This window comes from Hyalella azteca, unplaced genomic scaffold (genome assembly GCF_000764305.2).
Source record: "Hyalella azteca isolate HAZT.00-mixed unplaced genomic scaffold, Hazt_2.0.2 contig1249, whole genome shotgun sequence".
NCBI lineage: Eukaryota > Metazoa > Arthropoda > Malacostraca > Amphipoda > Hyalellidae > Hyalella > Hyalella azteca.
The window spans coordinates 4826-19191 of NW_025931574.1; the positions used below are offsets into that span (position 1 = coordinate 4826).

A 14366-nucleotide genomic window follows, 5' to 3' on the forward strand; every position below is an offset into this window, starting at 1 on the left:
ATTTTAAGTTAGCAAGTGATGAGGCTGAATTAATCTTTAATATATGAGGCTGAATTAATCTTTAATATACAAGGCTGAATTAATCTTTAATAGATGAGGCTGAATTAATCTTTAATATATGAACCATTATCTCCAGAATTCCACCCTGAGCACAGATGTAGACTAGCATTCTGCAGCTCTGACCCAAATCAGCTCCATCAGCAATTATTTATTAGTTGATAATATTTAAGACTTACCAGATAATTTGGTATCCTTTAAATTCAAGATATATGTTATGATGTTATAGTTATATTTAAAGCATGTTAGAAAAATTTCATCACTGGTTGATAACAACTGTCAAATTGGTTAGATTATTTCATAATGCTAATAAGATTTTTCTTTTTCCTATATTTTTCAGTTTGACCATTTAATGATAGGAAACATACACTTAATATAATCTAACATGCTAATATTATTTTTTCTTCTTCCTATATTTTTCAGTTTGACCATTTAATGATAGGAAGCTTAATATAATCTAGCACCATGAAGGCTGGCGGATCCATCCGCTGCTTCTTTGATATCAGCATTGATGATATCCCTGCCGGACGCATCATCTTTGAGCTCTTTGACCACTTGTGTCCTAAGACATGTGAGAACTTCAGAGCTCTGTGTACAGGTTAGTTAAAACTACACATATTTGTAATCAATCTTAGTGACTGCCTCTTCTTTATTATTTGGAATTAATTATTTCGTGAAAATATTTATTTGTTGAGGTCTACGGTATATCAGGGTTTGAAGTTTTTCTAGCAAATATATAACTTATTATATTTGGACTTTATTGAGAATATTGTCATTGTTTTAAAATTTGTATTGCAATACTTTATTTTGATGGCTAGTTATTGATTTAAGTTGGGTTGAAGTTTCACATACTGGATATTGTTGATGGTTCAACAGCATGGGCTGTGGCAGATTGTAAATCACTATTTAAATTCTGACTAATAACGCCTGAAATGACACATTCACACCAAAAAAATGCATCATACATTTTGGAATGATTTTAATTCTATAATACTAAGAATTATTTTGCTTTCAACGCAGAACAAAGAGCAATCAACTTGTGTACATTTTGGTAAAGACATGTAGGTACTACATCATATAAACATAAACTGAAGATGTAGTCTTTACACACGTGGAAAATGTTTAACTGGCCAAGTCATTAGAGTTAACCATAACCTAAGAATTGTTCAATGCACAACAAAAAGCAATCTATTTGTACCCCATTTAGTGAAGACATTGATGTCTTTACTAAATACCTATGTCATATAAACATAAACTGAAGATAAAAGTCTTTACACACATGGAAAATGTCGGGTCAAGTCATTAGATTTAACCATGACCAGGTGAGGCTGGCATTGGTCAGGTGACGGGCAAGCCGCTGCACTATGAGGGAGTCAAATTCCACCGCATCATCAAGGACTTCATGATCCAGGCTGGCGACTTTAGTGCAGGCAACGGCACAGGTGGAGAGAGCATTTATGGTGGCTGCTTTGATGGTGAGTTTATTGCTCTGTGCTAGGCTTAGAAAGTTCTATTTTTTCCAAGACTTCTCTTTAACTTCACTTCTTGTCTGTCTGTCTGTCTGTCTGTCTGCTACAAATCTTATGATCAATATTTAACACACTTCTACCTCTCCAATTGATCTTAAATTTTGCACGCTTGCATAAAGTTAGAGACAATGCATGAATCAATTGACAGAATAAATCATTTTAAAAAGTACAATTTTTTCTATACTCTTCTATCTTTTTTTGCTTTTTTTATCTTTTTTTCTCTATCTATACTTTTCCCCAGCACAAAAGACTGAACTTGCCTGAGCTCTTAATATTTCACAGACAATGTGTCCATTTTGAAGAGCTAGATTGCAATTTGTATCTTCAAGACTATCCAGCGGAAAATAACTATCAATTTGAATTCTGTTCATAACCTATAATTTTGTTGACTCAAGAATCAGTCTATAAAACCCTCAGTATCCTTGCTATATGGTATATATTTCTATATATAGCAAGGTTTTCTATAGTTGGCTATATATATTGCTGGCTATTTACCTGCAATATTGTAGTATATTATGTTAATGTTATATGTTCACATTTAAACTTTGAAGTATTGTAAAAAATGTTCATTTAAGTGGCTGCTCTGATGGTAATACTTTATATATTTTAAGTAATAAAATAAAGACCACTTAAATGACTGCAGACGAGAACTTGGAGATTGCCCATGAGTCGCCCTTCCTCCTGTCCATGGCTAACCGGGGGCGCAACACCAACGGCTCTCAGTTCTTCATGTGAGTTAATCTTACATATTTATTTCTTTTCATTCAATTATAGGCTTATTCTTTATCATCTGTGGTAGAGGCATTATTCCTACCTGATGTTTTCAAATACCCAGTAAAAATTTAAAGACGCAACAGCTTCTGATTTTGATTACCAGAAGCTGGGGTGACTCTAAATTTTGTTAGGGTTACAATACAATAAAAAACTTGCATCTATTACTGAATATATCACTCAATACACCTCTGTTTACCAGAGTGTTAATATTCATGTATTGATGGTGACTAATTTTATAACCTTGATGAAATGTGTTATAATATATATATATACATTTTATAGTGTATTACATGCAGGTTTGATAGGTATTTAAGGTTTTGTTGTATCTAATGTTTTATTTACAAAAGTTTTGTATTTACATGTATATTAGAACTGTTTGCAGCCTCTGTATATTTGTGGCACCAAACTCGATAGTATAACAGCAGAATTTGTTAACTAATATTGATCATCATGTTATATTTATCCTAACATAACAACATACGGTACTATGAGAACATATACATAGCATACCGGTACAAATTTCCTATGTATATATTTCTGTCTGAAATATTTATATATCATGTAATGTATGTTATATCCTGTAGCCACACATCAGGTATGTATGAGTAGCTTTGTATAATGTTAATAAATTATATTATTATATACATAATATTTAATATTGTGCATATTGCTTACACTTTGAACTATTTTAAAAAAAATGTTCATTTAACGGGCTGCTTTTAGGGTTTGTTCTTTACATATTTTAATGAATGAAATGGAAACCAGAATATAAATGTATATGATACGTCATATATGTACATGTCACAATCATGTCGTGGGTATAAGCCTTCTACAATGTGGTGGCCGTGGGAAGTGTTTACCTCTGCTGCGTTAGCGGCGGCATACCTTCAGGGGCGGCTACCCCTGCAGTAAACAACACCCCCCAGAGTGTTGCTCCTAAAGCAACACCCCCCAGAGCAACGTCCCCCAGAGTGCTGCTTGCCATAGCAACGCTCCCAGAGCGGCTCCCCCAGTCCTATGCAACGTCTCCCAGAGTGCTGCGTTAGAGCCGGCGTCCCTCCAGGGGAGACTACCCCCGCGCTAAGCAACGTCCTCCACGCAGCTCACCTTCATCTAGCAGCCCTCCTTCATGTGGCAGCGCCCCTAGAGTGCTGCCCCCAGCAGGGCAGAGCTCCTGAGAGTTTCTCTCGCTGACTTTCTTGTTTGTCTCACCGCAGAACAACGCAGCCTGCACCTCACCTCGACGGGTGAGTGATGTGGTGTGTGGTGATGTGTGAAGTGTCGTCATGTGTCATGGTGTGTCGTGTGTTGGGGGTGTCATGTGTCATTGTGTGTCATAGTCTTGTGTCGGGGGTGTCATGTGTCATGGTGTGTCATGCAGTGATCATGCAAGATGTATTTGATGTGATGTGTCTAAGATAGAAAAATAATGCTTGTATGAAGGAACATTAACTAAGATGTGTTGGCTGTCTATGTAGTCACACACCAGCTCTGTATGAGCAGCTATGTATGTATGAGCTGTGTTGTGAATAATTTGAATAAATTCTTTGTGTTTTGGAGAACTGTTATAGCTAAAATAGATTGATGGTGAATTAATTCGCTGTAATTTGCCACTAACGCCATCTTGTTGATTGTGAATTAGTTGTCTCACTTGCAACACAATTACAACTACATTTTATTGATGATAGAATAATTCACTATTATATTTTATTGATGATGTAATAATTCACTATTATTTTCGACTGATGGTGGTTGTGATGACCAGGAAGCACGTGGTGTTCGGGCGGGTGGTGAGTGGTGAGGAGGTGGTGGTGGCGATGGAGGAGCTGCCTGTCGATAACCGTCATCGTCCCCTCAACTCTGTCACCATCAAGCGGTGTGGTGAACTCCTGTCACGGCCTAAGAACAAGGGTGAGTCCTTCATCACCATCCTACATCACCATCCTATGATGTGTACTCCTGCATCACCATCCTGTGATGTGTACTCCTGCATCACCATCCTGTGATGTGTACTCCTGCATCACCATCCTGTGATGTGTACTCCTGCATCACCATCCTGTGATGTGAACTCCTGCATCACAATCACTATATATTATATATATACTCAACTTACATATAAATGTAAACATAATTTGTATTATTATTAATGTGCCAATTTAATAACATTAAAGAGAATAAATAGCAGCAATAAATATAATAAATATTGGAGTTGACGTTTTAGTAGATTTTAGCAGAAAAATTAATTCTATGATTAATTATAATCCATATAATTTGAGCTAATCTATCAAGTTTCTTTTAGGAATTTCTGACCACTTGAGTATGGCTTTGTCCACGGGTTAATTATTGATAAAAGTTTATTATTGAAGCAAATTTAATTATTAAGAAAAAGTTTATTATAAAATAATGTTGATTATTTATAAAAAGTTGATTATTAATACTAAGTTAATTGGTAATACAAAGTTTATTGTTAATACAAAGTTAAGTATTAATACAAAGTTAATTGGTAATAAGAAGGTAATTATGAATAAGAAGGTAATTGGTAATAAGAAGGTAATTATGAATAAGAAGGTAATTGGTAATAAGAAGGTAATTATGTATTATGTGCAGAGAAGAGGAAGGCCAGGAAGAAGGCTCTCTCCTCCTCCTCAGACTCAGATGAAGAAGAAGAAGGCAAGAGGCGCAAGAAGAAGAAGAAGGACAAGAAGAAGAAGAAAAAGAAGACCAAGAAGGCCAAGCGTCAAGTGTGAGTCATTTTTTTATCATATAATATCATTGTTTGTTATATTTTATTATTATATCATACATTCTAAGTGCCGTTCTTCAGTTGCTGCTGCTATTGCCTACCTTCATATAGAGTTAATATGACCGATGTTGTTGTTGTTGTCACTGCTGTTGTCACTGTTGTCACTGCTGTTGTCACTGTTGTTGTTACTGCTGTTGTCTCTGTTGTTGTCACTGCTGTTGTCACTGTTATCACTGTTGTCGTAATGCAGGAGTGACTCAGACGATGAAGGAGATAGTGAGGAGCAGGAGGAGGGGGAGCTGCTGGACGATGAGGGGGTGGAGCCGCCCCCCACCATCACCCGCACCATCATCAGGGCAAACCCCATCGTACAGGCACGCCTTCACTAGCCATAACACCTATAGAAATGTTGTATATAATATCACCTAAACATGTATTGAGATATTGTATATAATATCACCTAGGGAGGGCAGCCGTGGGTAACAAAATTGACTCGTAAACAGGCCCTGGGCCTAACGCCAACCATCAGCATGCAATATCTGCACATAGCCTCAGGTCAATGAGCTGTGGGTAACTCCGGCTAACAGTAAATCCGCTTTGTACAACACAGCCACTGCTCCACAGCCCCGTGCACAACTGGCCGGAGCGCAACAGGCGCAGGTTAAGTTAGGTTACGTTACGTTAGGAGTAGCTGTTGCGGTAGGGCCTGTTGTGCTCCGGCCAGTTGTACTCCGGCCTGTATGCGCTCCGGCCTGTGACTGAACTGCGCTGTTGTGGTGGGCGCTTTGTGTCAAACGCCGTGAAGATGCCCGGCTGCGTTACGCTCGGGAAGGTATATGAATCGCACTGTGGACTTGGGCTATGTTGACCTCTAGCTATCCACCCATCACCTACATACATATCATATTATATTGTATATATTATATTATTAATGGTATATAATTGCAGGTTAGCCAGATCGACCCCGACGAGATCCCCTGTGTGCCGAAGAACAGGTTCCTGTACCGCGGTGTCCCTGAGAGCAGGGACGAGCCCAGGGACGATGAGGGACGACGACCTGCCAGGGACGTCAGGAGGGACGAGCGTCGTCCTCACGACCCTCACAAGAGGGTTAAGGGACGAGGGGCCGTGGTGAGTTAAGGGACGAGGGGCCGTGGTGAGTTACGGGACGAGGGGCCGTGGTGAGTTAAGGGACGAGGGGCCGTGGTGAACAGGGGCCGTGGTGAGTTAAGGGACGGGGGCCGTGGTGAGTTAAGGGACAGGGGCCGTGGTGAGTTAAGGGACGGGGGCCGTGGTGAGTTCAGGGACGGGGGCCGTGGTGAGTTGAGGGACGAGGGGCCGTGGTGAGTTAAGGGACAGGGGCCGTGGTGAGTCAAGGGACGGGGGCCGTGGTGAGTTAAGGGACGGGGGCCGTGGTGAGTTAAGGGACGGGGGCCGTGGTGAGTTGAGGGACGAGGGGCCGTGGTGAATGAAGGGACGAGGGGCTGTGGTGAATTAAGAGACGAGGGGCCGCGGTGAGTGAAATGTCACCCATGCGTCCCTCAAAGGTCACCCACGCGCCCCCAATATGTCACACCGCAACCCCCCCCCAATACCCCCCTAACCCCCATCTCCCCCCCAGCGGTACCTGCCCCCCGCGGCGCGGTCCCGGACCCCCACGCCCCCCCACTGGCGGCAGGAGCAACGGCGCCTCGTGCCCTTCGAGATACACCAGGTGTGTGCTGTGTGGTGTGGTGTGTGTAGTGTGTGTGGTGTGCGTTGTATGTGTGTAGTGAGTAATGTGTAATGTGTGTGATCTTTATGACATGATCAGTTTAGGACTTCCTAGTCCCCGGTCACGCTGATGCGCCGCCTTCGTTGTCCTCCGTCTCCGAGTCGTCGTCGGATGTACCGTTGGATGTGTTCCGTCTATCTGTCCTCCTTTGGGGCCAGCTGATGCAAGATGCTGTTGCTTGTCACTTGCTGAGAGTAGTTTCCCATTACTGGACAATCCGGGATCTTTCTCAACCACTTGTCCAGTCATCTCTTGAATGTTGCAAGGGCGAACTCCCCTCCTCTCAGCGCTTTTGGCAAGGCATTAAAGAGCCTCGGTCCTACCACGGACAGTGATCCCTCACGAAGAGTCGGTACTCTGGCCGTGGCTTGGTTATTAAATGGGGGAACCTCGCACAGTCTCCCTCTCCTTTCATTGTAACGTGTCACTTTTCTGGAGGTCTCACTCTCAAAGTTAGCCAGTCCGGTTATCATCTTCCAAGTGTACAGTACGATACACCGTACCTTTCCCTTCTTCTCTCCAGGGAGTACAGTTCCAGGTGTTTCAGCCTTCCCCAGTAGTTCAGGTTCAGCTCCCTCATGCCGCTGATCCTGTACGTGAAGGTACACGTCCACGCCAGCTCCCTCCTCCAGCTGGGCCACCAGACGGTGATGGTGCTCCAGTAACTGCGACAAACAGGAACGATTACGCCGGAAGCCATGTTGTCCGTTATTGTACAGGTCAGCCTCTTCCATCTACCGGACAAGCCTCCTGACCACTACCCTCTCAAAAATCTCATGTGGTGTCTTTGTGTATGTTGAGTAGTGTGGTGGGTGATGTGTAGTTTATGTGTGTATCGAAAGGTTGTATGTTACCTAATGCATCTATTCCTAGTAATTTTTTTTAATATGATAAATGTTTATTTATTGTATGTATGGCATCAAGGATGGATGGTATATATGACATAACGGATTTATGTTGTATGTTTGTATGTTATATATAATGTATGTTTCCAGCGTCGCGCTGAACGTCAGCTGGAGCGCGACGCTGAACTCGAGGAGCGCAAGAAGCAGCGCGAGGAGCGACACCGTCAGGCCGCCCTGGCGTCCATGAGGGGACGGCGGGACGACAAGGGCGTCCCTGAGGCGTCCATGGACGACGAGGACGACGAAGAAGAAGGAGAGGTGACGAGGAGGGACGGCAAGAAACGTCCCCGGTCTGGCGAGGAGGAATGGCTCAGGCGCGCTCAGGAGCAGGTACGAATGCTTTTATGAACGATCGTTCATGTTAGCGCCTGCATTCGTTTCTATATTTCGTGCGAGTTTGTGTTCATATGAACCGTAAGTGTAAAATTGCGACAGCCGTAGCCGCCTCAGTAAAATTGTTGTCCGACCTTACTTCATTATCTGCTACGTAGTGAGGGGTCAGGTCTGAGTGGCTGTGAGTCAGGGAGTCAGGTCTGGGTGAGTCAGGGAGTCAGGCCTGGGTGGCTGTGAGTCAGGGAGTAAGGTCTGGGTGAGGCAGGGAGTCAGGTCTGGGTGGCTGTGAGTCAGGTCTGGGTGGCTGTGAGTCAGGGGGTCAGGCCTGGGTGGCTGTGAGTCAGGGAGTCAGGCCTGGGTGGCTGTGAGTCAGGGAGTCAGGGCTGGGTGGCTGTGAGTCAGGGCTGGGTGGCTGTGAGTCAGGGCTGGGTGGCTGTGAGTCAGGGCTGGGTGGCTGTGAGTCAGGGAGTCAGGTTTTGGTGGCTGTGAGTCAGGGAGTCAGGTCTGGGTGGCTGTGAGTCAGGGAGTCAGGTCTGGGTGGCTGTGAGTCAGGCCTGGGTGGCTGTGAGTCAGGGAGTCAGGTCTGGGTGAGGCAGGGAGTCAGGTCTGGGTGGCTGTGAGGCAGATCTGGGTGGCTGTGAGGCAGATCTGGGTGGCTGTGAGGCAGATCTGGGTGGCTGTGAGGCAACAGGGAGTCAGGTCTGGGTGGCTGTGAGGCTCTGCACAATTTTTTTATGTCTATTTTATGTCTCTAGTTTAAGTTTTTTATTGTTTAGGTGGAATGAGCTACAATCAATGGAATGTTCTGAAATTTACTTTTTGATCAGGACGAGTGGATCATGGGGAGACGCGGGGACGTGGACGGGGACTGGAGGAAGGCGAGGAAAGAAACACGTCTTGGGGAAGACGAGTCCTTGCGGCGTGGGGAAGAAAACAAGGCACGTCGTGGCGAAGAAAAAATTCCCCGTCGTGGGGAAGAAAGGTTCACTCGTCGTGGGGAAGAAGGGCCCAATCGTCGTGGGGAAGAAGGGCCCAATCGTCGTGGGGAAGAAGGGCCCTATCGTCGTGGGGAAGAAAAAATTCCCCGCCGTGGGGAAATTCCCACTAATCGTCGTGGGGAAGATATGGAACCGCGTAGGGAAAGCGGGCGGGAGAAGCGAGAAAGCAAATCTGATAAAGAAAAGAAACAAGACTACAGCGAAAAAAAGTGAGGAATTGATCATTAAAAACTCGTATAAATCATTCATGTCTTCATTATTTTCAAATTTCTGAACATTGAACATTATTTTTCCTCTATCATGATTGACCTTCACTGTTGATTTTCATTTCTATTTTCATTGAAAAAAATTATAATTCATCTGACACACTTTTGACATTTTCATTTGAAACAATGCAAATTTATTAAGCTTTTTCCCTCATTTTCAGATTCATTATAAGTAGAGCAGCGTTTGAGTAATTTTCATATGCATTATTACCTAAAAAAATTTGGGTATCGCCTCGGCGTCTGCCGTAGAGTCGCTACACTCGCTTGAAGTTATTCTGGGTCTGCTTGGCCACCCGATCATGAGAGTATGACAAGTGTGTCCTGAGAGTATGACAAGTGTGTCCTGAGAGTATGACAAGTATGTCATGAGAGTATGACAAGTGTGTCCTGAGAGTATGACAAGTGTGTCCTGAGAGTATGACAAGTGTGTCCTGAGAGTATGACAAGTGTGTCCTGAGAGTATGACAACGGTTGTCATGGCCGAGTCATGCCGAGCTTACAAGCTGCTCAGAGGCTGCACTTCAAGCCCGGCCGAGGCGGACATGAGCGGCTGATTTACGCGCTCCCCGAGTCCTGGGCGGCGCCTGATGCCCGTATCGTAATTTTGTTCGTGTATGAGCAGAGCGTTTGAAAACAACTTTTTCATATGCCCTGTTAAGAGCAGAACGTTTGAGTAAGACATTTTCATACGCATTGTTATGAGCAGACCGTTCGAGCACGACAGCGCGGAGGACTCAGAGGACGACCTGAAGGAGCGGGAGGACATGATGGGCGACCTCACCAAGATCCTGGACTACGGTGACGAGAACGCCCTCGACTACGACCCCATTGAAGACAATGACGAGGACGACGCAGACAATGATGATGGCCTCCCCAAGATGGCCAATGACGGCAAAGAAGAAGACGTGTCTTCCACTAAGATGGCCGACGAGGATATCGAAAGTTCAAGGAAAGAAGAGGAAAATGGAGGCAAGGAGTCTACTGGAAAATCGACTAAGGATGACGGCCGAGGTTCCGCTGAAAAAACGGCTAAGATTGACGGTAGAGATTCTACCGGGAAAACGGCTGAGAAAGTTATCCGTCAACCTGTAAAGAAAATACCTGAAGATGAGAGTGGAGATTCTTCAGAGGAAATTTCAGATGAAGAAATGTCTGTGAGAAAGGCTGTGGATGCTGAAAAAAGTTCTGCAGTCAAGCGAAATGAAGCTGTAGAATTGGATGAACCTGCTGAGAAAGCAAAGAATAAGAAGGCAGATGAAAAATCGGCAAAATCTCCCGTTAAAACGAGTTCGCATCGCAAAGAAAATGAAGACCATGAAGGTAAAAGTGAAGAGAAGGAAGTTAAGGGGCAAAAAAGACCAGTAGAAAAGAAGAAAGTTGCAGAAACCAGCGATTCCTCCGATGAAGATGAACGGATGACCAAAACCAAGGACAAACAAGCCAAAAAATCCACAGCTTCACCTGGCAAAGCCAAACCCGCTGACGCCGTTGGCAAGAGCTACAAAGACGCGGATGATAAAGACCCTGGCAAAAAATGGGATAAAGACTCCAGGGCTAAAGCGGATAAAGATTCTGGTAAAAAAATGGATAAAGACTCCGCAAGAAAAGTGGATAAAGACTCGGAGAAAAAGGATGATAAAGTTTCAGCACGCAAAGAGGTGAAGTCCACGCGTGACGAGGCTGTCAACAAGAACAAAGAAGCTGCGTCCAAAAGTCGCGACCATGAGAGGCGCGACGAAAATCGACGTCGTCATCGCAGCGGTGGCTCGCCAGGACGCCACGCCTCGCGAGACCGAAGTCCTCATCGCTCCCCCGAGACGAAGGCGTCGAAGTCAGAGGCCTCAAATGCGAAGTCCGAGACCTCCAAGTCGAAGTCCGAGGCGTCCAAGTCGAAGTCCGAGGTCTCCAAGTCGAAGTCCGAGGCCTCCAAGTCGAAGTCCGAGGCCTCCAAGTCGAAGTCCGAGGCCTCCAAGTCCAGAGAGAAACGGAGGTCCCGGTCTCGAGACCGCTCGGCCCGTAGACGTCGGTCTCGGTCCACGTCCCGACGAAGGAGATCGAGATCTCAGTCCCGCGGTAGACGGGCTCGATCTCCTGACAAGTCCCGCAGTCGCAGGTCCCGGTCCAAGGATAAGTCCAGGTCCCGAAGACGCCGGTCCCCAACTCCTAAATCCAAACGACGTCCTACACGGTCCCGGTCTCGGTCCCGCGGTCGCCGGTCCAGATCCCGCTCGAAAGATGCCAAGAAGTCGCGGTCCAAATTTGCTCGGTCTCGTCGGTCCCCTAGCTCTTCGTCCTCGACTTCATCATCGTCGAGTGCTTCGTCCCGACGATCGTCGAGTGAGTCTGACTAGGAAACTTCGTAGACCGACTTGATCTGGTCCAGTGATGACGAGGGTCGAGTTGATCTGGTCCAGTGATGACGAGGGTTAAGTTGATCTGGTCCAGTGATGACGAGGGTAGAGTTGATCTGGTCCAGTGATGACGAGGATCCCATGTGTTGATAACATGGGTCAAGTGTTGATAACATGGGTCAAGTTTTGACAACATGGGTCATAACATGGGTGAAATTGCCGCCGTAAAGATTTTTATTCTTTATGTACACTTCTAAGTTGACTTAATTTTCCGTTATACTTTGAGCGTCGAGAATAATAGAGGTAGTTAATCCTGCAACAGAAATGTAATAAATTTTTCAGTAAGAGCCATTTGTGTAGTTGCTGTTGGTAAGAGAATGGTTAATTTTTTATCGGGAAATTTCATTTTGGGAAAGATTTCGTGAAGGTGAGCCGAAGAAGAAGTTCTAGTTCTTGGTAAAGGCTGACATAGTCTAGTTTTTGTTATAGTTTTCTGATCCAAAAAATGGGAGACTTCCTTTTAATGGGAAAAGGGCTCTAAATTGGCATATGTATGTGTAAATACTGGAAAAATATTTGGCCTTTAGAAATTAACAAATTTAGCTGATTATGCAAATTCGTCATGTTACTGGAATGAACTTGCTGGTTAGTTAATGAGCATTGGATAATAATTTTATTACTTAAGGATTCAGAATTTTCTGTATGTTTTAAGTTCATTAATTTGTGTAGACCGAGTTCTTCACGGCTATTTTTTGTATTAATTTCAGTCGTGAAAGAGTAACGTACGGAAATTAGACGAGAGAAAACATTTTCAATTTTTTGTAGATTTTTGTTTATTAAAATTGACTTTTGTCTACTTTTGGCTATTACTTAACGTCGTACATCTCATCTTTAGATCATTACATGTTAACTTTTTGATCTCTCTAAAATTTATTAATTTACGTGCCGTTAGACGTTTTTTTCTAAAAATAATGATAAGATTAAAGAAAATTCCGACTTTTGGGGGGATTAACTTTGATGATTTTTACCTTTAATTTAATACATACTCTCAATGAAATGAGTATGACTATGTCCAAATATCAATACTCTATTTGCCTTTATATGTGTCATTCTGACCCAGTCTGGCCCGTCTAAAGGGCGTATCAGTGCTACTTACGCTTCCTTCTCGTAGTGTTGTGGGTCGCCATTGAGACAATGTGATCCAGTCCGCTCTTGAGTGCAGCCAATCATTGACCGCCAATCATTGATGCGATTGACCAATCTTGACGTGAGACTAAATCGCTCATTTCAAGTTAGTAATTAGTTTGCATTAGTTGCGATGTTTGCATAACGCCATGAAACTAATGGCAGATTAGTTAAGATTAGTCAATAAATAGAACACGTTGCTAGTTAAAAAAACACTTGTCGGAAATGACATGAAAATTTCTGCTCTTTTCTTTAAACTCGATTTCCATTTTTTTTGTCCACGGCGAATTGATGCTTCAAATTATGCTTGTAGCAACCATATGTCCTCGGGGTGGTCCAATGGATGAACTTCATAGTATCAAGATGTTAGCAGTGAGGTGCGGGTTCGATCCCAGCTACCTGCGGTAGTTTCTCGCAAGAATCGGCAAGGAGGCGGGGCGGTTAAGCAAAGCAAAATTGAAGCAGTGAGTTGCGTGTTCGACACCGCAACAAGCTGTTAATGTTCCGCAATGTTAAGAATCGGCGGCAGGCCAACGACGTAATGAACTCTGAAACCGCTATATACTTCCTACCATTTGTCATTTGCGCTATCATCGTCACTTTAAAATCATTATCATATTAAGTCTTGAGTTCATGAAGAATAAATGTATAAAACGAAGTTGATATTTCCTTCACCCAGTCTAAGGGCCCTGCAAAAGGCAGATAAATATGCCAAATGCATCTTTAAACTAAAAATATCTATTCAAAATTACTTCATATATTTTTATCATATTTTTTAATTAATTAACATATAGGTAAGGCTGTTACATAAAGTTACCATCCGAGGCTCCCAGGAGCTTCTTAACTCGAGCGACAATCTTGGTTGACTCACATTCAACTCTACCACAATCTGGTTAATTCAACTCAATTTAGGAGAATCGTCCTTTCATTATCAACTCTACCCTGCATTTTAAAACAAAACTTTGATTACCTAGTCATATACACAAGCTTTCAACACACCTGCCCCCCTAAGAGAAACGATATGCTGCTACTAGCTTGCGTGCGGCAAATGAATGATCAAGTTTTCGATGGGAACTACAAATAAACATTTCTTGCATCCATACTCTATGCAAATGTTGCATGTGACGTCACGTCGCAGGTGGATCCGCGGTCCGCGAGTCTCGTCAACTCAAGCCTCTCTAAGCGGTCAGTGCAGACTACGCTACGGCGGAGGGAGGTTGTGTCGCTGTGCCGGAAGGTGCATTATGTGGTTTTTCTTCCCGATTGCGTTATAGATTTTGTTAATTATACTTGTACGCCAAAAATGCATAAAATCATGGGGAAGCATGGTTAATTTAGTGTTGGGTAATATAAATTAGATATCTATTCAGACTATTCTCTAGTTTTAAAACTCCGTTTTTGAGAAGAAGTTGCAAAAGCTCCATTGCATGCGGTTGCCTGATTTCTGCTCT

The 14366-nt window shown here is 43.6% G+C and overlaps 1 protein-coding gene across 1 annotated transcript; it reads left to right on the forward strand.

Annotated features, from left to right (window-relative positions):
• Positions 1 to 373: 373 nt before the first annotated feature.
• On the forward strand, positions 374 to 12830 carry LOC108680146 (peptidyl-prolyl cis-trans isomerase G). The gene is made up of 13 exons (XM_018168919.2): positions 374 to 432; positions 510 to 655; positions 1380 to 1532; positions 2230 to 2317; positions 3578 to 3607; positions 4126 to 4271; positions 4968 to 5103; positions 5354 to 5477; positions 6052 to 6234; positions 6725 to 6817; positions 7873 to 8112; positions 8943 to 9322; positions 10086 to 12830. Exons 2-13 carry the CDS (start codon positions 523 to 525, stop codon positions 11728 to 11730), a joined length of 3351 nt encoding a protein of 1116 aa, XP_018024408.1. The 5' UTR covers positions 374 to 432; positions 510 to 522; the 3' UTR covers positions 11731 to 12830.
• Positions 12831 to 14366: the final 1536 nt, after the last annotated feature.